This window comes from Drosophila sulfurigaster, chromosome 3 (assembly GCF_023558435.1).
Source record: "Drosophila sulfurigaster albostrigata strain 15112-1811.04 chromosome 3, ASM2355843v2, whole genome shotgun sequence".
Classification (NCBI taxonomy): domain Eukaryota; kingdom Metazoa; phylum Arthropoda; class Insecta; order Diptera; family Drosophilidae; genus Drosophila; species Drosophila sulfurigaster.
The window spans coordinates 47546535-47569401 of record NC_084883.1 but is presented as its reverse complement, the minus strand read 5'-3'; the positions used below and the strand labels follow the sequence as shown (position 1 = coordinate 47569401).

The 22867-nt window shown below is 37.5% G+C and overlaps 6 protein-coding genes across 7 annotated transcripts; 4 read left to right on the top strand and 2 right to left on the bottom strand.

Moving 5' to 3' along the window:
* Positions 1-24: 24 nt before the first annotated feature.
* On the top strand, positions 25-3056 carry LOC133843752 (actin-related protein 3). The gene is made up of 6 exons (XM_062277426.1): positions 25-305; positions 382-562; positions 619-933; positions 1010-1546; positions 1612-1695; positions 1754-3056. Exons 1-6 carry the CDS (start codon positions 262-264, stop codon positions 1847-1849), a joined length of 1257 nt encoding a protein of 418 aa, XP_062133410.1. The 5' UTR covers positions 25-261; the 3' UTR covers positions 1850-3056.
* LOC133843749 (ribosome quality control complex subunit TCF25) lies at positions 2274-6121 on the bottom strand. The gene is made up of 6 exons (XM_062277420.1): positions 5813-6121; positions 5367-5746; positions 3917-4789; positions 3525-3851; positions 3226-3461; positions 2274-3117 (listed from the first exon to the last, which is right to left on the bottom strand). Exons 1-6 carry the CDS (start codon positions 5957-5959, stop codon positions 2954-2956), a joined length of 2127 nt encoding a protein of 708 aa, XP_062133404.1. The 5' UTR covers positions 5960-6121; the 3' UTR covers positions 2274-2953.
* Positions 6122-6324: 203 nt separating this feature from the next.
* Positions 6325-11280, top strand: LOC133843747 (mediator of DNA damage checkpoint protein 1). 2 transcript variants are annotated; one of them, XM_062277418.1, is made up of 14 exons: positions 6325-6618; positions 6682-6888; positions 6948-7076; positions 7137-7557; positions 7623-8495; positions 8554-8723; positions 8784-8970; positions 9036-9842; positions 9904-10092; positions 10156-10296; positions 10360-10395; positions 10455-10562; positions 10625-10927; positions 10989-11280. In XM_062277418.1, the coding sequence occupies exons 1-14, from the start codon at positions 6499-6501 to the stop codon at positions 11204-11206; spliced, it is 3909 nt and encodes a 1302-aa protein (XP_062133402.1). In that variant the 5' UTR covers positions 6325-6498; the 3' UTR covers positions 11207-11280. The 2 variants fall into 2 exon arrangements, with proteins under 2 accessions (XP_062133402.1, XP_062133401.1); XM_062277417.1 differs by having other exon boundaries at positions 7134-7557.
* On the bottom strand, positions 11220-12944 carry LOC133843751 (microfibrillar-associated protein 1). The gene is made up of 3 exons (XM_062277425.1): positions 12774-12944; positions 11809-12718; positions 11220-11749 (listed from the first exon to the last, which is right to left on the bottom strand). The coding sequence occupies exons 1-3, from the start codon at positions 12841-12843 to the stop codon at positions 11314-11316; spliced, it is 1416 nt and encodes a 471-aa protein (XP_062133409.1). The 5' UTR covers positions 12844-12944; the 3' UTR covers positions 11220-11313.
* Positions 12945-15343: 2399 nt separating this feature from the next.
* LOC133842623 (uncharacterized) lies at positions 15344-18690 on the top strand. The gene is made up of 2 exons (XM_062275805.1): positions 15344-15658; positions 18598-18690. The coding sequence occupies exon 1, from the start codon at positions 15505-15507 to the stop codon at positions 15571-15573; it is 69 nt and encodes a 22-aa protein (XP_062131789.1). The 5' UTR covers positions 15344-15504; the 3' UTR covers positions 15574-15658; positions 18598-18690.
* LOC133842622 (sodium-coupled monocarboxylate transporter 1) lies at positions 18689-22811 on the top strand. Its single transcript, XM_062275804.1, has 6 exons — positions 18689-19336; positions 19402-19563; positions 20382-20497; positions 20554-20913; positions 20976-21437; positions 22378-22811. Exons 1-6 carry the CDS (start codon positions 18689-18691, stop codon positions 22661-22663), a joined length of 2034 nt encoding a protein of 677 aa, XP_062131788.1. The 3' UTR covers positions 22664-22811.
* The last annotated feature ends 56 nt before the right edge of the window (positions 22812-22867 follow it).

Below are 22867 nucleotides of genomic sequence, written 5' to 3'. Positions count from 1 at the left end.
GCTGTAAAACACATATTTGAGGAATGCAACACTGCAACTTATTCATGCATGTATGAGTATGTCGTATGTGTGTGTGAGAGGAGTGACAAAGAGCGAAGTTTTCTAAATGACACATCGCGTTGCTGGAGGAGGTGTGGTTGAAAATTTATAAACTTGGCTGTTTATCAAACGTAAAATTCATTTGCAAGTGCTGTGTAACTTGAGCTTAAAGTGTAATTCATCGCGCTCCATAGTTAACTAGAAGCAAATCCTCAAGACACGATGACAGGCAGGCTACCGGCATGCGTAATTGATGTGGGCACCGGGTAAGTTTCTGCTGTCTGCTTTTGTTGTTTGATAATGAATCAGATTTTAATTTATGTGTAATCTCGGTTTATGCAGGTACTCGAAACTGGGTTTTGCTGGCAACAAGGAGCCCCAGTTCATAATTCCCTCTGCAATTGCGATTAAGGAGTCCGCTCGTGTTGGTGACAACAATGCGCGACGCATCACAAAAGGTATCGAGGACTTGGACTTTTTTATCGGTGACGAAGCCTTCGATGCCACCGGCTATTCCATTAAAGTAAGTGAATATTCTTTGTATATACGACAATGAATTGAACCTTATTTATTTTATAGTATCCAGTGCGACATGGATTGGTGGAAGATTGGGATTTGATGGAACGGTTTCTGGAGCAATGCGTCTTCAAGTATTTACGTGCGGAGCCAGAGGATCATTATTTCCTGTTGACAGAGCCGCCGCTTAATACGCCCGAGAATCGTGAATACACTGCCGAAATCATGTTTGAGACATTCAATGTTCCTGGTCTCTATATTGCGGTGCAGGCGGTGTTAGCTTTGGCTGCCAGTTGGGCATCCAGATCCGCCGAGGAGCGCACACTGACTGGTATTGTGGTGGACAGTGGTGATGGTGTGACGCACGTCATACCTGTGGTATGTTGAAGAGAGCGCAATATTTCGATATCTTATCGCTTACTATTTTCATGACATCGTTTTGTTTTGCTGACAGGCGGAAGGTTATGTGATTGGATCGTGCATTAAGCATATACCGATTGCTGGCCGCAACATTACATCGTTTATTCAAAGTTTGCTGCGTGAACGCGAGGTGGGCATACCGCCGGAACAGAGCCTCGAAACTGCCAAAGCGATCAAAGAGAAGCATTGCTACATTTGTCCAGACATTGCCAAAGAGTTTGCCAAGTATGATACGGAGCCAAACAAATGGATTCGCAATTATACCGGCCTCAATACCGTCACCAAGCAACCCTTCAATGTCGATGTGGGCTATGAACGTTTTCTCGGTCCAGAAATCTTCTTCCATCCCGAATTTTCCAACCCAGACTTTACCATACCGCTGTCAGAGATTGTTGACAATGTCATACAAAACTGTCCCATTGATGTGCGGCGTCCACTCTACAACAATATTGTATTGAGCGGTGGCTCGACTATGTTCAAGGACTTTGGCCGACGTTTACAACGCGACATTAAGAGATCGGTGGACACACGCTTGCGTATTAGCGAAAACCTGTCGGAGGGTCGCATTAAGGTATGTATATTTAGATAGATTATTTTGCAAACATTGTAATCTTTAAACAATTTGTTATTTTGTAGCCAAAACCAATCGATGTGCAGGTGGTAACGCATCATATGCAGCGTTATGCTGTTTGGTTTGGAGGCAGCATGTTGGCCTCAACGGTAAGACAATATTTACTGTTAAAAAGAAGAGAGATTTACCATACGTATTTGCTTTCAGCCGGAGTTCTATCAGGTGTGTCACACTAAGGCTGCCTATGAGGAATACGGACCCAGCATCTGCCGTCATAATCCTGTCTTTGGTACCATGACATAATCATAATCGTTTTGATGTAAAAAGTGGCAGATACAACACAGATTAATGCCGCGCCTTAACCTATTATTATTTTGTCGTTTTTCAAGTTTTGTTTTCTATGTATTTCTATATATATATGCGATCACGTATTCCACGCTATAGTATTGCTTAGCCGTTAGTAATGATTTTCTGTGTTAAGCTCTAAAGTTGTCTAAAACGTATTTTGTATATCAATAGCAATACGGAAAAATTAATCATTTTGGCCAAATATCTTTAATTTCAAGTGTGATTCGGATTCTGACTTTTGAATTAAGCTAAAAGACCTATACACAAACAGCAACAACAACAAGAACAACAACCAAATGTCTGCCAGTTGAACTTTTTATAAGGTGCATTACTTCTACAAGATTATCATAATTATACACTTTTATACACATACAAACACACACATACACACACCAAACGGCGCTTCATTGAATACCGATCTAAACCTAAACCCAATTATATATAAATATAAAAAATTGAACTTGTCGTAGTAATATTTACATATATTGCAATAACCGCAAAATGATTGATTACATGTAAAAGAAGTGAAAACATGAAAACTAATATTGATGAAAAAATCTGTTTGTTATAATTGATAAGCGTAAAAACTGAAGGCATTCATAAAAATCAATAAAACATTCTTTAAGCTAAAGGTGAAATACATGTTTCAGTTTCAATGACACCATTGCATTTATTTTACTTTTTTTTGTTCTAAAGCTTTGACAAGAAATTTGATTAATGCATTACATAGGTTTTGTTTTGTTGAATACACAGGTGTAATAAACATTACTTAAATATTCAAATTTTTTGTGACTGGCGCATATAATAAGCGTAAGAGGAGAACAACAATGTGTTTTTAAAAAACACTCGAAGAGCGCTGCTCTAAGGACGACGCTGCCCAAGAAGCGATGCCTGGATGCAATTACAAATAGTAAACTGTTTTTATCCTTTTTGGTTTTTTTTTTTTCTTGATAGAAAATGTCGTGCAAGTTATCGTCTTTAAGTAGCTGTGAGGGGATTAATAATAATATAATATGTGATAAGCATGAATATATTTGCTGGCCAGGACTGTGGACTACTCTAATCCACATAGTCGCTGGATCCTTCCTCTTCGTCATCATTGCTGCTACTCGAATGGGCAACGGCTGTTTCAGGTGCTCTCAACGTTTCAGCTGTGCGAAAGTTATGCAGAAAGTCACGCATCGCATCCATCATCAGAGTCAACGACTGCTGTAGACCAGTTTCTATAAAGATTGTTTGCAAACGAACAAATGAAATTTAATAATAGTTTTTTTTAACAACAAAATATCTTCAACTCAAGAAATGAATGAAAACCGAAATATAAATTTAACCTTCTGCTTGGCCTTGGGCCACTTGTGCTAGTCTTCGTTGTTGTGCCACGATATCAGCAGCATCGATATTTTCCTCGCCAGCAACACCACCAGCTTGTTGTTGTTGCGGCTGCTGCTGTTGTTGCTGCTGCTGTGCAGCAATGTTGTTCAAATTGAATGACGGCAAGAGTGATTGGAAAAACATGGATACAGAACTGTTGGTATTGGTAGTTGGACTACTGCTCGAAGATGATTTACTGCAAATGAAGTTAACAAACATTTAAGTAGCTGTACAAGTTCATTATTCATTTTAGTCTTACCGCTGATAACAGTTGACAGTGTCAGCGGGTGGCAGCGGATCGTAAGTCATGATTGCCTGCTTCTCCTTTGCCACAAACACGGCTAAGGGCACTTTCTCCTTGTAGTCCGAGAGGACGACATGACGCAAAATGGGACGCGGCGGTGTGCCGCTGTAGCGTAACGAACGCTTCTCTTTGCAATCAGCGACAATCGGATCCTTGGCATCAATGCGATCCAGAACGCTATTCACATTCGTCTCCAGCCAAGAAAGCACATCATTCTGACGATAAACGATTTTCGCTCGACACACATACAAGCAAACAAGCTGATGTAGCGCTGGTGATTGACTATAAAACAAAGGGTAATCTATTAGATTGGAGTGCAATGTTGATAAAGCCAGTTGATGACTCACTTGCCAGACACGTCGGCAAAGAAATACGACGAAGCCAATACACGTTTATCCGTTTGTACAGACATCTCGTCGAGCAGCGGACGCAGTACGCCCGGGAACATCAAGAGCGCGTATTGCAGAGCCTCGTTGGCACGCTCACAACTGCCATGCAGCGTGTAGAGCGCTAGGGCATAAGAGTAAGCCATGTTGGGCAGCTGGCTGAGATTGCGTGCCGCATTGTACTGCTCATAGAACTCCACTAGCCAGCCATATTGTTTGCTACGCAATGCATAATAATCGATGACCAGAATCATGGCCAGCGGATCAACATCTGGCTGCAGACTCAACAACAGTTTGGAGATCTCAAATGCGGTGCGACAGCAAGCACGTTCCTCCAAATATTGTGCATGCTTGAAGAGCACAATGAAGAAAGCGCGATTCTCCTGTCGACGATAATCCAAGCGAGAATTGCCCGATGTCAGGCTGAAGTTGATATGCAGCGACGACTCCAAGAGTAGAAGCGCACGCTCAATCAGCTCGGAAGCAAGCGCAAAATCTTCCGTCATCTTGCACACCTCACTCAGCTGGACCAGCGAGTCGACGTGGTAGGGGCAGCGTTTGATTAGCGTGATCAGAAACTCGGAATCGATGCGTTCCAGTGCCGAAAGAAACATATGCTGTATGCCTTGATAGTATTGACTGTGCTGGAAGCTGAACCACTGAACATTCTCCTCGTCGTTGATTTGGATTTTCGGACTTGTGGATGTGGTTGGAGTATCCGGCGATGGCAGCAATTTCATTGTGACAATATTCTTGGTCAAGGGTGGCCACGAATCCTTTGCGGTTACTATGTAAGTAGACTTCAGCGAGGGCTTTTGGCGACCACGTTTATTTCTAATAAAGAGAGATTGAAAATGTATATAGTTAAGAGTTGTAATAATAAACATAAGTACGTTAGCTACATTCTAAATGGTTTCTAAGAATTTCATTCATATTAATGTATAATCAATTTATGATAATACGAGTAAACTCCACCGTAGCTTCTTAAAATATGCACATTGCAATCTATAACTTGCAAAAATACGTATAATCTGTGTGAATTCTGAGAAAACCTTTACAATAGTGTAATAAATATGGATATGATAACGATATGTAAATTACTTTGTATTTCCATTCTAAAGGAATTGTTAACAGTAAATATAAATAAATATGTAATCTATGATAACAGGCTCTTCTCGAATTATGTATATACATACGTAAATTATAAATAATCTCATTCTAAATAAATTCAGAAAGTTTCATTACGACTGAGCTGGGCAGGTATCTAATAATCGGTGCACTCTGCTTAAAATTCTTAACTAACATAATAAATATCACATTCTAAATGGATTCTGAGAATTTCATTACGATCAGAGGAAAAATTTGCATTATTAGCGGGTATATTAGGGCCGGACACAAACTGTTAACTTACTCGACTTTGACGACACGTTTGCCAAAAGTACGCCGCATTTCGTTCTGTTGATTCAGATGTTTCAGCTCCACCGTCAACAGTTTTTGGCTGGCCAGCTTCCGAATTGAAGCTGCTGCAGATGCCGCTGAAGTCTTTTGCGACTGTTTGCTGTTGGAGGTCGCTTCATGGAGTTTGCCGTAGAGGGGATCAAGGTGTTCCAAGTACTTGTCTTGACGTTCATTATCTTCGCTGCTTATGTGATTGCCATGCGACTTGGTCTTCTTCTTGCGTTTCTTCTTCTTCTTTTTAGCAGCGGCATTTGCTTGCAGCGCTGCCGATGGATGCTCGGTCTCGTTGTCATCCTCTTTAAATTCGCTCTCGGACAAACTTTGTTGATTTAGCTGCACAACAATATCACACGTCACAAACGGGTATACACTTTAAATGCACGCGTGTCCAAATCTTACCAAATCAAATGGATTTAAATGCGAATTCCCTCGAACCGTGTCCAGTTCATCATTGTCAGTTAAGTGATCATTGTCCAATTCATCATCTGGCGGCGGGGCCAATTTATCGGCTTCGCCTTGCAGCTTTTTTAGCATACGTGCGGACATTGTTTTCTATCGTTTCTTTCCACTAAGCAAATTTATACATGTGAAAAATTATTTACAAGAAATCACAAACAAATGTCGTTTCCTCGTTCCTTTTCTTATTGTTGTTGTCAATCGGACTAGAATGACGTCCCTGTTCAATAAATACAGATATTAGCTTTAATTTCGCCACAACAGCGATAACGATAACATAACATTTTCCCAAATCGTTAACAACTGACAATGCTCTGGTAACATGATTTTTTGCTGTTTAGTATTTAAAGTAAAAATCGACGCGGTCTCACTCGACAAATCTGTCAACTGAAAGACGCTTAACTATTAGATTTGTGTTTACTTACAATAATAATTGCGAATTTATAAATGTTGTTTACGTTTATGTGATTTTTTTTTAAATTTAATTGTTATTTTCTTTGTGCCATATTTGTTTTAAAAGCTCATATAACGTTATTAATGAGCTACAAATCTAGTGATTAACCAGTAGTAGGTTTTGGCGCCAATCGCCTGTTACCTGTTTTGCAATTGCAAATTTATTTGTTGTCATCATGGTGTTTGTGACTTTCCGCTTTGAGGATGGTACAAATCCGGAAGCTGTTCAATTGCAGCCTGATACCATATATCGCATTGGTCGTAAGCGGGAACTAGAGTTTCACAGCGACGATGAGGTGAGTTTTAGTTTCATGGAAACCAAAGTCTTCTATTTATACATATATATTTATATTTTCTAGTCCTTGGAGCTGGCACACGCTACTATAGCACTTATAGCTGGCGGAATTGTGCGAATAGCTGCGGTGGCCGGAAAAGTGTTTGTGAATGGCAGTGAAACAGAAATTCAAAGCATCAGTAATTCGGATATTGTCAATTGTCTGGTTGATTTGAAGTTTGGCAATGTTAAGGCTAAGTTATCCTTTAAGGAAGACAAGCATGATGAAGCGGTGAGTGTGGAAAAAGGCTAGACAATGTTGCAATTTCAGCAAATCGTTGTCTATTGCAGGCTCACGATAGCAGTGGCTTCGAGGAGGAGACAAAGGATAAGTCTGTGGATACAACGGGTGATAGCTTCATCATACCTGAAACAATGCCTCCACCCAAGGAGGTGTGCTTCGCTGATGACAAGGAATTGGTATGCGCAATGCCCACGTTATTTTAATTGACTGTTTACTATATATTTGCATTGCAGGAGGAGATCCAGGATAGAACTGTCAATAAAACAAGTGATAGCTTAGTCATTCCCGAATCAATGCCGCCATCGGCGAATACCACATATGACTGCGATAGTTTTAACATACCCGAAACACAAGCCGTTCCCTTGCACAGACAATCGAAAGGTCCGGAAGTGTCAAAGGTTTCATTTGATGATGATGATTTCTTAATACCGGAGACACAAGAGGTCTTACCCCAACAAAATCTTAGGCCAGACTTGGAGCATAAGACTAATGTTGTTGTGGACGACGATTCCTCGGAGCTGGGCAGCCAAATTCGGATTTGTACACAGGAGTTTAACGAATTTGATGAAGATGCCATTGATGATTTCGATTCATCTCTTTTGCTTGGCGACGTAGCTATAACAGTGCTTGGTAAAGGAGGTTTAAAGCAGCCAGCGGGTAATAATTGCGTTGAGGATGATACAAACGAACTTTGTTAAATGATTAAAATTGCTTTCTTTTAGACAACGCTGCTGTCGACCAGGAAGTGAGTGCTTTAAATTGGTCTGCAACCAACACAAAGTACTCTGCTGTAAACAGCACTAAGCTAGATGAGGAACATGCGCGCAATGAGGCTTGCTTAACACCCGAATTGTCTGCAGCAGGAATACCACTCGACGATGTACCCTGCACACCCGATTTGTTTGATTTCATTAACAATGAAGCAAATCAGAGCAGTAACTCCCCACCTCATGAATTAATCAATGTAACTGCGGATGTACATCGAAATTCGGTCTGCAGAGCAGAAAAGTCTGCAGTGAACAGCATTGAGACGCCTGACAATACACCAGGAGAGGGGAAAGATGATAATGAGGACTTCATTGAGACGCAGGCATTTCCCATGCGCAAATTAATTGCAAACGATGATGATGTTGCAACTCAAGCCTTCAATCGAAATGCTAGCTGGAACGATAATGATGATTTCATTGCCACTCAAGTATTTCCAAAGCGAACATCACTGATGAAAACCAATTTGGAGGACAACATTGCCACGCAAGCATTTATTAGAGATCCTGAAGTGTCCAAAACCAAGCCAAAGGAAACTGACGGCAACAACTCGAATACCTCATCTGCTTTTCTTGTGCCACTGCCAAAGTCCACGGTTAATAATTCAGAGAATTTCAACAACTCGAATACCTCATCTCCATTTAAGGCGCCACTGGCAAAGCCAGCGGTTAATGATATTGCTAATAATTCAGAGGACTTAATCGCTACTCAGGTGTTCTTTAAACAGCCTCGAGTATCTGAAACAATCACGAAAGAATCAACGAATTCTAGCATCAACAACAATGACGATATGCAGGAGACTCAATTGTTTATTCCTCCCAAAACTGCAGGTAATTATTTGTAGTATAATAATACATATAACTATCGCTTAACATATTTTTATTTTAGATCCAAATTCTTCCCGACTGAATATATCAGATTGCCTAAGTATCGGAGATGAGTTAGATCATGAACTCAAGGAATTTATTGCACTTAAATCACTGCCTAGTTCTTCAGAAGATGAAGATTTCCAGTTTGCAAATTCAAAATGCAACACCGAGAAAAAAGAGCAAAATGAAGTAAGTAGAATAAGCGATAATTATTATTATTTGTTGATAGTACTACAATTTTTACTACAGATATCAAAGGAGGTGGCTAACCAATCAGCTACAACTTTTAGTCGAAAACGACTTGCAGTAAATGTTCGGAACATGTCCAAGTCCAGCACTCCCATTACTGTTGAATCCAACGACGAAAAAACTCCTCTGGCTACTACAAAACAAAATCGGAAGAGGTCTTCGACGTCAAATACAAAGTTAACATCACGTGAGTCACGGTATTATATTTTACAATTTATAAATTGTATTAATAAGCCACACAATCTTTCACAGCTCCAAAAAAACAACGTTCAGAAGAAAATGAAACTTTGGAGTATGCTGATGAGAAAACTCCCCTTTCTTCAAAAATGTCCCGTCAAGCGAATTCGAAAAGTGAAGCAATTGTAGATCAAACAGCTTCAGCTCGTTCCGAATCAGATACAAAAACTCGTTCAAGAAAAGTGAAAAGCAATGAAAAATTGGATCAAGCTCCTTCAGTTCGTTCTGAGTCGGAAACAAAAAAAGGGCGTTCTAGAAGGCTAAAAACCACTGACGAAATTTTGCATGAAAAGTTGGATCAAGCAGCTTCAGGTCGTTCAGCATCAGAAACAAAAAGAGGGCGTCCTAAAAAACTGAAAACTAATGACGTGATTTTGCATGAAACAAAGGATCAAGCAGCTTCAGTTCGTTCAGAATCGGACACAAAAAGGGGACGTCCTAGTAAACTCAAAACTAATGATGTGTCTTTGCATGAAACTAAGAATCAAGAGGTATCAGTTCTTTCAGCATCAGAAGCAAAAGGTCAGCGTTCTAAAAAACCAAGAAGCACTGACGAGTGTGTGCCAGAAAAAGTAGATCAAGCAGCTTCAAGTCGTTCAACATCAAAAAGCCGTTCAGAAAAATCAGAAATTATTCAACCCATTGATCAAGTTGCTCCGCCTAAACGCAGCAAACGTCTGGCGTCACTCAAAACGGATTCACAATCATCTGAAGCTGCAGGGACAAGCAAGGAATCTACAAAGGAAACCGATGTTCCACCAGAGAAGAAAGTAAAGAAATCAAAGATCGAGAGTTCGAGTATGCCAGCCAGCGAAACTGAAGGTTAATTTCATTATTTAAAAGTCATTGTCATTATTTTAACAGCATAATTTGATGTTTTCAGTTTCTAGTCGCTCTAAATCTAAAAAGAAAACTGGCAAGTCCGAAAGTGAACCTATTTTTAGTGACAAGGCAATTGCCAGCAGTTCAACTCCAATAGCCAAATCCAGGGATGTTGCTGAGAAATTAACGACTGCATCTAAGGCTGCATCTAAACTGGATGTTGCAAGCAAGCCTGATGGCAATACCGAAGGTTGGTCAGACGAATTTATTTTTATATTGTCATAATTTTATAAGCATAATCTTTTGCTTGCAGTGCCAAGTCGCTCAAAATCATCGAAAACAACTGGAAAGTTAGACAAAGTAGCGAAAGCTGAAAAGGGAATTCCCATAGCTAAAGCTAAGGATGTTGCTAAAACAAATCACAAAGATGAAGAGGAGTCAGCGACTAATAATAGTAAGTTGAGTTTTCACTTTAGGCAAATTTCATAATGATTCATTTACAACTTTTCCATTTAAGGTAGACGGAAAAATAATCAACAGGATCCACTTCAAGGTAAGTGCTTGCAACATTTAGAAACTTTAAATTATTAATAGTCATTATTTAAATTGCAGATATTAACAAGTACATCATGAAAATAAAGAGATCGGGTCGCAAAATTCAATTATCGCTGTCAATGTGCAATTATGCAGAGTTGCGTCAAATTTTACATTCTTTGAGAAGTATGAGGATTGTTTTATTATTTATTGCCGTCTTTGACGTTTTACTTAAATGTTTTCCCCAGACGAATTTGAAGTTACTGATGATCCGCGTTGCTGTGACGTACTCCTCATGGACCGTGGGGAACGCACTTACAAGTTCTTAATAGGAATTGCATCCAATAGGCCCATTCTGTCATCTTGTTGGTTGCACGACATTAAGGAGAATCGCTCGTTGGCCGTCAAATCGAATCACATATTTAAGGACTACAAATTCATGGAGCTCTTCAAGTTCAATCCACTGGCAGTATTAGAACCAACAAATTTATTAAAAGGCTTCAATTTCATGCTTGGAACTGATATTCAACCAAATGCCAAGGATATGCAAGGTTGATTGAATACTGATTCACTTGAATCTAAAATTGAACTAAAAGTGTTTCTCTTTTGCAGCCATCATTGAATGTGCTGGTGGCACGGTGCACCGCAAAGCTCCGCCAATTGCCAGCAATGTGCGTCTCTATGCGGTGGCTAGTCAGAAGGATAAACATATGTGGCAGCTGCTCAGGAACTACACTAATCTAGAGTACATCAAAACAGAAGGCGTTATGCAGGCGCTAGTGCAACACAAGCCAGAATTGTTGGATGAGCACAAGCTCATCAGATTGTAATTTATAGTTTCTAATTTAGATATTTACTATTTGTTTTCGCATTTACACACAATATATTTTCACTTTTACACATATACTGCATATTTTGTTGTTATTCTACTTAAAATCTATTCCATCTTTTTCCGTTTGGAAGCTGTTGGCTTATCAAATTGCTGCCTCATGCCGCCAGCTCGTTCATTATGAAATTTCATGTTATTGGAGGTTTCGGCATACCAAGGTGAATCGAATTTGGTTGTATCTTGATCTACCAAATGCGTGTATTTGGTGCGACCACAGCGACCAAAGTTCTTCACTTGCATCACCTTGGGCAGAATGGTTTTGTCGAAGTGATCTTCGAGCGTGGCTTGAGCAAAGTCTCGCTTCAGCACATCGTTCTCCTCGTCCAAGTAGAAGGCACCACGATGATAGTACTTTTGCAGGAATTTGTATTTGCCTTTGGTCGCCTTGTTCGTCACCAGCTTGGGGTTTGAACGCAGCTCCTGGCGTCGCTCCTCCTCGGTGAGATTGCGCATACGTTCGATCTCTACCTTTTCACGATCCGCGCTGCAAGCATAAAATGTTTAATAAAGCGTTTTTAGTATGTTGGTAGTGGTAATGCTTACTTGTCTCGCTCCTCGCGATCACGCTTCATGCGCTTGAGCTCGCGCAGTTTCCACGCTTCGTACTCGACCTCGTCATTCTCATCGGCTGTGCACACATCATCAATGGATGCTTCATTTGTCTCTGGCTTCACCTTTTCCAGATCCTTCTTCACGCTTTCCTCCACCATGCGCAGTGTGGCGCGTCTTCGTTCTTTGGCCGCTCGCTTGGCCTCCGCTTCAATTTGCTTTTGCTTTTGGGCTTCACGCTCCTTTTCTTGGATGGTGGCACGATCGCGTTTGCGCACAAACAATGGTTTCAATCGTGGCTCGTTTTCCTCCTCACTTTCCGTCTCCTCTTCGTACTCGGTGCTGTCGGACTCTGATGATTCCGATTGCTTTTCATCCTCTTTTTGAAGGACTTCTTCTTCCCGTTGTTGTTGCAACATGCGTGCTCTCAATTTGGAGCGTCGCTTCTCCAATTCTGTGTCGCTCAACTCGGAGTCTGTGTCGGATTCAGATGCCAATGTAATTTTATTGGTTGCCCGCTCAATGCGCTGTTGCTGCACGTTGGCGTCCTCATCATCATCATCTTCGCTTGCGCTTTCCACCATTTCCGGTTCGTGAATGTGTCGATGGCGTTCACGTCGCTCGCGCTCCAAATCTTCCATATCAGCCGGGCGAGCACGCAAGCGTCGCAAACGTGGATCATCCACCTCAGCCTCATCCTCTTGATCTAGGGCCTTCTCGTCGGCGCTGTCACGTCGCTCCAATTCAAGCTTATGGCGTTCAGCCTTGTGTCGCTCCATGCGTTTGCGATTGTCCACGAAGTCATCGTCGTCACTTTCATCTGAGCTGGAATCGGCGCATGCATAATCAGGTCTCTTTCCAGATATATAACGCTGCACCTTCACCTTTTGCATGGAAATCTCGCCTGCAAGCGCATCAAGAATCAGTTGTCAGTTCATTATTCTCATTTTTTAACTCACCCTTTTCATTGCGCACGGGAACTGCACCCGCGGTGCATTGGATGCCCGTTGGAGCTGCTGGTGCGCTCATAGTTTAGGTTTTATGGAAATCTAATTAACTAAAAAACAATTTGTTTCCTTATTTATATTTTCTTTTGGCAGGAAGTATTGTTAAGTGTGACCAAAGTTTGCAAACTTGAATATACCACTGTAGCTTAATGAAAATATACTTTTAAATATACTATTAACCACCAACTCGCTCATCGGAGCTATTTTGATTCCGAGTTGTTGTTGAAACGTATTTGTATGCAAACATCTTCATTTACCATACCTATATATATAGGTTACATCGACTTTTTCTTATAATAATTAATATTTACGTTAATTCAACCCAGTTATATTATTAATAAAAGAGGCTTAGAAACTTATTAAAAACATCTTTACGATTAGTAATAGCAGTTGCTGCACCTTGTCTAATATACATCAAACTGTAAGGTTGACGAGCCGAGTCTATCCTACATCAAACTGTCTAATGTACATCAAACAGTAAGGTTGATGTGCATATTTTTAAATCATTTTCAAACTGTAAGGTTAATGATCTTATTTTCAAATAATTTTTAACAAAATATTTCATTTTTCTTGCTTAATCTGCTGATATAAAAGAAATTTGTAATTAGAAAAGCCTTCCTGAAATACTATCTATAGCCACTTAAGAAATTGTTTTTGTTTCGGTTTTAATTATAACCGCATAGACAGTTGGTAATGTTGTATAGAAAACTGAGTCATAAAAAAAAATATCTTCTATGTAGAAATTTTGCAGGTCGACAATTTATCGCCCACTTTCATTAGTGAACACAATTAACGGTTTGGCTTTTAAAGCTTTCTCCTTAACAAGTTTCAGGGGAAGACACCCACATTCAGGGTTACGAGTGTCAATTAATAGAAATAAAACAATTACAAATTTGCAATTATTATGTGACGAAATATGTCTTAACATTTGAACTCTCAAACACATCTCTGTGCAGTCAGAGCACAGAAGATAAACAAATTTGGGGATTTTTCCCAAAATGCGTTGAACTGCATTTGACTAGTTTAAGACTGAGATTGTTTAAATATGTACATACATAATTAAAAAACTCGAAGTTGGCTACCAGATAAAATGTCTTTTATGAGAGGGGAAGCACCGCATAGTCCGATTTTAATGGAATGGAATTTATATTACTCATACGCCAGGTACACGTGCATATTGGAAACCATTCAACAGTTTGATAAAGATTTATATATGCGGCGCCTCTGGCAATGTTTTCAATTTTAATTCGGCATACATTTCAATTAACACTAAAACACTTGCAGCATTTTGCAAGAAGAGCGAAAGAGTACTATAAACAAATTGTAAACAAATAATTTTCTATTAACAAGAACGTGAGCTCGCTGTTCCAGATCAAACTCGTTTTTTCGTTATCCAAGCTCGGGGGCCTAAATAGTATGCATAACCGGGAGACCAAAGCTCCCCGCCCCAATTGGATCGCTAAGATAAAATTATATATATACATATATTGTATTGTATTGTTTACGGTTTACTCGAAAATTTATTGATGATCGTTTTTTTTTTTTGCGACTTTCTTGAGTTATTTACACATTTCAAATTCAAAAGGGCAGCTGAACAGAATTCATCACACACAAAAACCTAAAAACTTATTAACATTTGACGTCTCTTATGGCTCGTCAATTAAAATGTTGCACGCAAATCGCGATGCTGGATGATATTGGAGGCGCCTCCGATTAGCCTTTTGGGTGAGCAACTAATTGTTGATGTGTGCTCGCTTCGAGCACAGCCTTCAAGACCGCCTTAAAGAAGTCTTCTCCGGTATTTTCCGCCAATCTCTTCCTGTTCTTCTACGCGTGAATCATTTAACAAGAAGTTTTCACTTTGGGGGAAGGGAAAACTTCTTGCTAAATGATTCACGCTTAGGAGAACATGAAGGGATTGACCGAAAATATATAAAATGAATTACGAAATATTATGAAATGCAGCTAATATTAGCCAATCTTTTTGTAATAAAAATTGTTATATAAATAAATTTTTGTATTTGATTTCATAAAGTTGATTAGTTAAGATTGGTTCTGATATATTATGAAATGCAACTAACATTAGACAATCTTTTGTAATAATAAATTTTTATAAAAATGAATTAATTTCGATCAAAGTTATAGGTATCAGTTTGTATTTTTTGTTCATAAAATTGATCAGTAGAGATTGGTTTATATATATTATGAAATGCAGCTAATATTAGACAATCTTTTGTAATAATAAATTGTATAAAAACTAAATTAAATTATGATCAAAGTTTTTATAGTATCTGTTTGTATTTCATAAAATTGATCAGTAAAGATTGTTTCACTTGATTTGCTGCAACGTTCTCGCTTGCTGCACTCAATATCCATCTTAATTTATTAATCGAGCTCGTTCTCTTTTCTGTTTTGGGTTTCATATTCATTGTGCTCTTTCCAATTTCCAAACACAGCGAGAAGCTGGAGCTCGATGAATTGCTGACCAATCGGGCTTATAAAAGCCCATCACGATCGCTGACCGCAGCTCATTCCGTTGAAAATTGTCGAACGCGTTCGAACTATTGAAAACCTAAAAAAAAACATATCAAGTTGTGCAATTCCTAGATTCGATAAAAGTCCTCAAAAACAAAAGCGGATATTTCGATTTCTATTCTTGTGATTTGAAAAGTGTTTGGTGTTAATGAAATACAGAAATAATCGTGGAACAATTCTACAAATACAATTCAGAACATTTTTACTTGAGCTGTGAGTTTCAATAACGAACGGGAAATAATACTACGATTTTAACGAAAGAAAAGGATTTTCTAAACACGGATTATATCACATTTAAAATAGTAAGTTTTCATTACAAAATTGTGCGAGTTTGGAAATATTTTGTGAATTTAAAATATTTTTTCATTTTATGTAGACACGCAAAGCTTGTTACAATTTCAATAGTTTAATTGTTAATTAAAGATTGAATAAAGATGCTAATCTTCAAATTAAAAAAAAAAACTTCTGTAACTATAAATAGACACATTCTTTTATTATTTTGTAGAAATAGATTTAATTAAAAGAGAAACGAAACAACAAAATTATACAATATATAAAAAAAACTATGCGCAGTTTAAATATTTAATTTCATTAAGTCACGCTAAGGTAATTGAGATCCATATTTTTATATATAGTAATTTGAAGATCGGAGCTGACCATTTTGTCAATAAATCTGTTGACCTGCTTAATTTTATTTTACGAAATAGATTGTAAATCAAATAGATTTATTTGATGTTATGACTTCATAGAGAAATTTGCGTAAGCTACTTTTTTTTAGAGTTCGCTGTAACAATTAAATTGCACAGTTATCTCGATAGCTCGCCTGTAATAAATTTTAATAAATATATGACGAGTATTAAAACGTCAAAATGGAATTGCGCCCAAGATGCCAGCCAAGATGTATTATTATTAAAATTCTTATTATTATAATTAATATTAATGACCGGGCAGCGAGTCACTTTGCCAGACAACGAAAAAACCAAAAAAAAAGCGAGATATGCGCATATCAATTGACTCGATAAGGCTGGAAAAGAAGAACACACAGATTGCAATCTTCAGTTGAAAGTGACGCGTGCTTCGGGTTAAGTGGAAACTAGGGAGACTGAGAAACAGAACAGAACAGATTTATTTTTTTTTTTCATTTTTGGTAAAGCATCGATTTGGTTCCTTTAGTCATTGTGTTCGACGATGCTCTTGACTTGTTCAACGCTCTTTGTTCTTAGGCCAATTTCTAGTCGAAACTGGTGCAAGGCAGCTTAAAATTTCCAATCGAAACCAGTTCAAATCGCTTAATTCCCACTTGAAACCATGCGACAGGAGCTGCTCGCAACGCGTTGCGAGAATATTTTATAGTTTTGCAGTTTGCATGTTCATCAGATACTCATCATCATCGTATCAAATCGTCGCTTGTTTATTTGATGTCTTTTATTTAATGGGTTCCTCTTGAGTGTGTTAAGCAATTAATTGTGTTTTCTCAACGCGTAACAATTTCATTTCTTTTTCTAACTACAAAAGATCACAGATAATCAGATTAATGTCTGAAAATGAAATTGAAAAAATGATAAAGAAATCCATTTAAATATTCAAATGTATAAAATAGTTTTAAAAAAGAATTTCAAAACAAATATCTTACGATAAAATAATAACAAAAAACGTACTTTCTTAGCATATTCATTTTTTAAATAAATCTTTTATGTAACCAAATAATTTAATGGGTTACTTTTGAGTGTGTTAAGCAATTAATTGAGTTTTCTCAACGCGTATCAATTTATTTATTTTTTTTAAACAAATTCTGAAAAACAAATTGAAAAAAAGACAAAGACATGCATTTAAATATTCAAATATATAAAATGAAGAATAATATTAAGTTTAAATAAAGAATTTTAAAATAAATATCTTACTATAAAATAATAACAAAAACATTCTTTTTTAGCACATTACGTTTTTGAATGAAATTGTTTATGTAACCAAATAATATACATATGGTTATGAGTGCCTCTTGAGTGTGTTAAGCAATTACTTGTGTTTTCTTCTTTTTTTACGATTAAAGATCACATTTGATTAACAAATTAATGTCTGAAAATCAAATTGAAAAAAGAAAAAGAAATACATTTAAATATTCAACTATAAGAAATGAAGAGGAATATAAAGAATTTAAAAATAAATATCTTACAAAAAAGTTCTTTGTTAGCATATTTCTTTTCTTAATTAAATTGTTTATGTAACCAAATAATATAGATGTGTGTACGCGACTCTGAAGCAATGGCCATCAGACATTGTCACGAGTGTGAATGTGTCGATTTTATTACAGCTACACTTACAGACGAAGATCTTAATTAATTAACGACACCCACAGCTCTTTGCATTACAAATTGCCGCCCTGGCGCAATTTCTCTTCCAATAAAACCTTGAACTTGCCATTAGTCGAAAATCTTCATCGTCGATCTACAATAGCAATTAAATTAATATGCGCATTTTAACTGCTTCCTGAGTTCATGGCTTTATGTTACATATTTTTGAAATATTGTAAATAAAAATTGTATTTTATTTTTATATCCGCTATCCATAGAGTAGAAGGGTTTTATAACTTTGTTTATGCAGGAAATCTATGTAACAGGCAGAAAGAGGCACCATCAACCTTTTAAATTACATATATTCTTGATCAGCGACAACAGCCGTCAAAAGTCATGTCCGTCTGAACGTCCGCTTGTCTGTCCGTATGTCTGTCCATCCATATAAACATCTATATTTCAGAGACTATATGAGATAGAGCTATAATATATTTTGGCAGGATTTATTCTGTTTGCACGCAGATCAAGTTTGTTTCAAATTTTTAACACGCGCTCTTCCGTCCCTTCAAATGAACTAAAAATCGAATAGCAAGCGTAATTTTAAGTTTAAACGAGACTCGCGAATTTTGATATAGACAATAATAACTAAGTTGTTTAAGAAGTTATTTAAGGCTTACTGCAATCGGGTCTTAGCTGCTTTGACTGACAATCTGGTATATTTTAACTAGTACATTACGGTACATTATTAGGTATACTTTAAGAATAATACTGCACTGTTTTGATTTTATTCAAAATGGGTAGCGGGTATCTCACAGTCGAGCACACTCGACTTTAGCTTTCTTATTTCTTTCTTAGCTTCAGTTGCTCTGGCTTATTTCATTGCAATAAGAAATTGTATTATTACAAAAAATAAAAATAAATATTTAAATAATTGTTCCTTTCTATTACAGATCATTTTTGTGGGCTGTGAGATGTAAATGCAACATTTACTAATTGTATGATTACAACGAATTTTCCGCTAACTTCAACGCTCTTCCCAACATGTGTGCTAATACCATTTTAAAATTGTTAACCCTGTGTGCTCTGGCCCATTTTATAAGCGCCCACACTGTGAAGGAACAACCCATCTCCACCGAGCAAAAGTATCTGATTGTGCGAGGCGAGAGGCCGAAGGAATCTGCTGGCTCCCAGGAGCATGTGGAGTTCAATGATGCTGCCACCTTGCTGCTCACTTCATTCAAGACCCAAACGATATCTGCGAGCAATGCAATCGAGGAATGCAGTCAGCCAGCTCATAAGGCGACCTTCTCGGGCATCGACTACGTCATTTTGCTGGGCATGTTGGTCGTCTCCTTGGGCATTGGCATCTTTTATGGCTTCTTCGAAACTGGCGGCAGTTCATCCGAAGATTTCCTGCTTGGCTCTGGTATGAGTTTACTTCCAGTTACGCTAAGTTTAACAACGAGTTTCATCACCGCAATTGAGTTGCTTGGAAATCCCTCCGAGATGTATTTCCAGGGCACGCAGTTTGTGCTCATTGTGATTCCCATGGTGCTCGTTATTCCCGTGGCTGTGAAGATCTTTTATCCCATCTACTTTAAAATGGAGCTGACCAGCTGTTATGAGTATCTGGGTATTCGCTTTGGCAAGGAGATTCGCATTCTAGGCGCAGTACTTTATGTAATTCAAGTGAGTTGTCTGATCGTTTATATCATATGTATTAGATTATATTTAAATTATTTTGAATTATTCAGATGTGCTTTTATACCGCTGTTGCTGTACTTGCTCCGGCTATTGCTTTATCCAAAGCCACGGGCTTGAATACCAAAATTGCTGTCATCTTAATATACGTCGTCTGTGTCTTCTACTCTTCCATGGGCGGCATCAAAGCTTGTGTAATTGCAGATTCTTTTCAGGTGAGTTATGACAAGGGTTTAAGACATAAACAATAAAAAACCAATTCGAATAAAATTATAACTATATATTTATATGAAATCGGCAACCTTCTTAAAATCAAAAATATTTCAACCTAGAAATATTTAAAAATCAAAAATAAATTTTACAATTTAAAATTTGAAAATCTATTTGTGAATTGTGAAATTTGAATTCATTTGAAATTTGATACAACCTTAACATCATCAAATTTGTCAAATTCGAGAAAAATCTAAAATCGCCAAAGTTTTCAAAAACAAAAAAAGTCTAAAATAAAGATTGTTCAGTCGAAAAAAATTCTCATTAATAAAGAAACAAAATGTTCAAATTGGAATAAAATTCGAATTATATAATTAAAATTGCCAACAAAATCAAAAATATTTAAAAAAATAAATTTAATTTTCAAATCTATAATGTATAACAATAGTGAAATCTGAATAAGTATTGCGTATTCGGAAAAATTTGAAATAGTAAAACTTTTCGTAAACGAAAAATTCTAAAATTAAGATTTTTAGATCGAAAAGTGGATCAATCTAAATATACTATTTTTTATTAATTTCTTATTTAAACTTAAACATGAATTAAAAATAGGAAGTAACATGTATTCTTGACAGCAAAAATTTAGTAGCCAAGACGTCTTGACATATTAGAAGTCGGCTTTGTATTAGTATTATAGTAGATTAAAGTAGAATTATATGAATCCAAATATTGATTTTATATTTTCATTTATCTCTCTATGCTTATTGAATAATACATCTATAAATATTTACCCTTCACTTTTATAAATTCCTGTTTATTCCAGGCTGCTGTTTTGGCCGTCTCGTTGGTCTTGATCGTGGGTCTTGGCTCTTTTTATAGTGGCAATCCGATAGAAGTCTTTCAGACTGCAGCTGAATACGATCGCTTGGAGTTTTTCAAGTAAGTTGGCATAATAAAATTATAAAGTTATATCTAAAGTTTCTATTAATCATCAGCTTTGATCCCGATCCAACCACTCGGCATACAGTTTGGTCTGTGGTCATTGGAGGCTTCTTCTACTGGACTTCGCTTTTCTGCACCAATCAGGCTTCCGTACAAAAATGCATGTCCCTGAAATCCCTGAAGCTGGCCAAGATTGCGTTGGGATTTGCCATAATTGGACTGATTATCGTCTTTCTGCTTAACTTTTACACCGGTCTGATGGTCTTCACTCACTATGCGGAATGCGATCCCTTGATTGTGGGTCGCATCACAGCCTCCGATCAACTTTTGCCTTACTATGTGATCAATACCTATGAAGGAGTTTACACCATCGCTGGCATCTTTGTGGCTGGCATCTTTGCAGCCAGTTTGGGGTAGGTTTTAAATTGATTCATTGATGATTGATGGTTGACTTACTGTTAACTTATCTTCACAGAACTGTTGCCTCAGCCTTGAACTCATTGTCAGCGGTGACTTGCGAAGATTTGCTCATCAATGGCATGAACATCAAGATTTCACCTGAGAAAGGCGCCACCTATGCCAAATGGATGTCTTTGGGCTTTGGTGCTGTATCATTTGGTTTGGTTTTCATTGTGGAACACTTGGGTGGTGTACTTCAGGCAACATTGACGCTCAACGGTCTGATTGGAGGCGTTACTTTGGGGCTTTTTGTTCTTGGCATAGCTTGCAAGCAGGCGAACACAAAGGGAGCATTCTATGGAGGACTTTTGTCGCTGGCCTTGGTCGTATTTGTGGGCGTGGTGGCGCAACTTGGCGATGTAAAGACACCAACGTTGCCAACGTCTGTGGAAAGTTGCAATTGTCATATGAATGTGACGGACATCATTGGCGATTTACTAAGCGAAAGTCTACTAGTGAAAACTGAGGGAGGATTCACGTAAGTCTCGAAATCGATTATAATTATTATTTTATTAAAATAGCGAATACAATTCCTCATTGCAATGTGACGAGCCAGAGCCACAAAGGTCTTCAGACTGTCGAGCAAATTATTTTCATTTTAGTATAAATTTCTTAGTCCAAACTAAAGGGTCTACTGAAGTCTATACTCAAATGTAGCTTTCGTATTTCTTATGTTCAAGATTGCTACCAAAGCAAAGGGTCTATAAAGTTAATACTTTATTTGCTTTCATATTTGTTGGCGCTTCTTCATAGAAGCTTTTATCTCTTCTTCTTTTACTTGAGATATAAAAAGTCACGGGTCCATTATAGTCAACAATTAGTTTTTTATTTACTTAAGATACATAAATTAAAAGGTCTGTTACAGTCAATAGTTAATGAAGCTGAATTTGTTATCATTGTGTCATAGAATTCTTTTCATCTGTTATTTGGTTTACATGCTGAATCATAGTAAAGAGTCTAATGCAGCCAATATTTAGAGGAAACTTTTATAATTATTTGTGTTTCTTTAGATTTTATTCTATTGATCTCTTACAAATGTAAGACCAAAGTAAAGGGTCTATATAAGTCAATACTCAACTGTTATGTTATTATTATTATGAATTTTGTTCAGCTGTTCCTTTTTATTACGAGTACATTGAATATTGTAGTTGGAAAACCAAGCTAAAGGGTCTATGGCAGTCAAGACTAACAGTATCTTTAATAAGTGTAATAGTTATTTCGAAGATTTCTCTTCGTCGGTTACTTTGATTAGTAAAGGGTCTATTACAGTTAGACCAAAATGTATCTTTTAGAAGCGTAATGTTTGTTACTGCTACTTTATTTTGTAAAGGGTCTACTCCAGTCAATACTCAACTGTAACTTTTGTATTTTTTAACGTTGTTTAATAATATTTTCTTCTTTTCCTCTCCCTCCAACAGCTCTTGGCCGATTTTCCGAATCAGCTACATGTGGTTCAGCATGATCGGTTGCCTGTTAACCGTTTTCCTCGGCTGGCTGATATCACTTATCATCGATGCACTGCAGCGTCGAAGCGTGCTGAAGATAACCGGCAAAGGTATTGACAATCCTGCGATATCCGATGACATTTTCCAGAAGGAAACTTCCGTAACGTTCTCCACAGTAGTGAAGCCGACTGAGACGACAAGTGGAGAGGGTCACATTAATCTGGCCATTCACCTCGACGATGAAAGCCAATCAAAATAGGTTTTTCGAAAATGAAGAAGAAATATTCCTGTAACTGTAACTGTAACCTCCATGTACAAAGCAAAGTTGTCGTTTAGTTTAGTCGCCAAAAAAAAAAATTATCTACTAAGTTATAGTCGAATGAGTGATTTATTTTTGTTATTTATAAGCACACACTTACAGTATTTTGCTAAACAACTATTAAAACGCCTTTTGTTGCGTTGA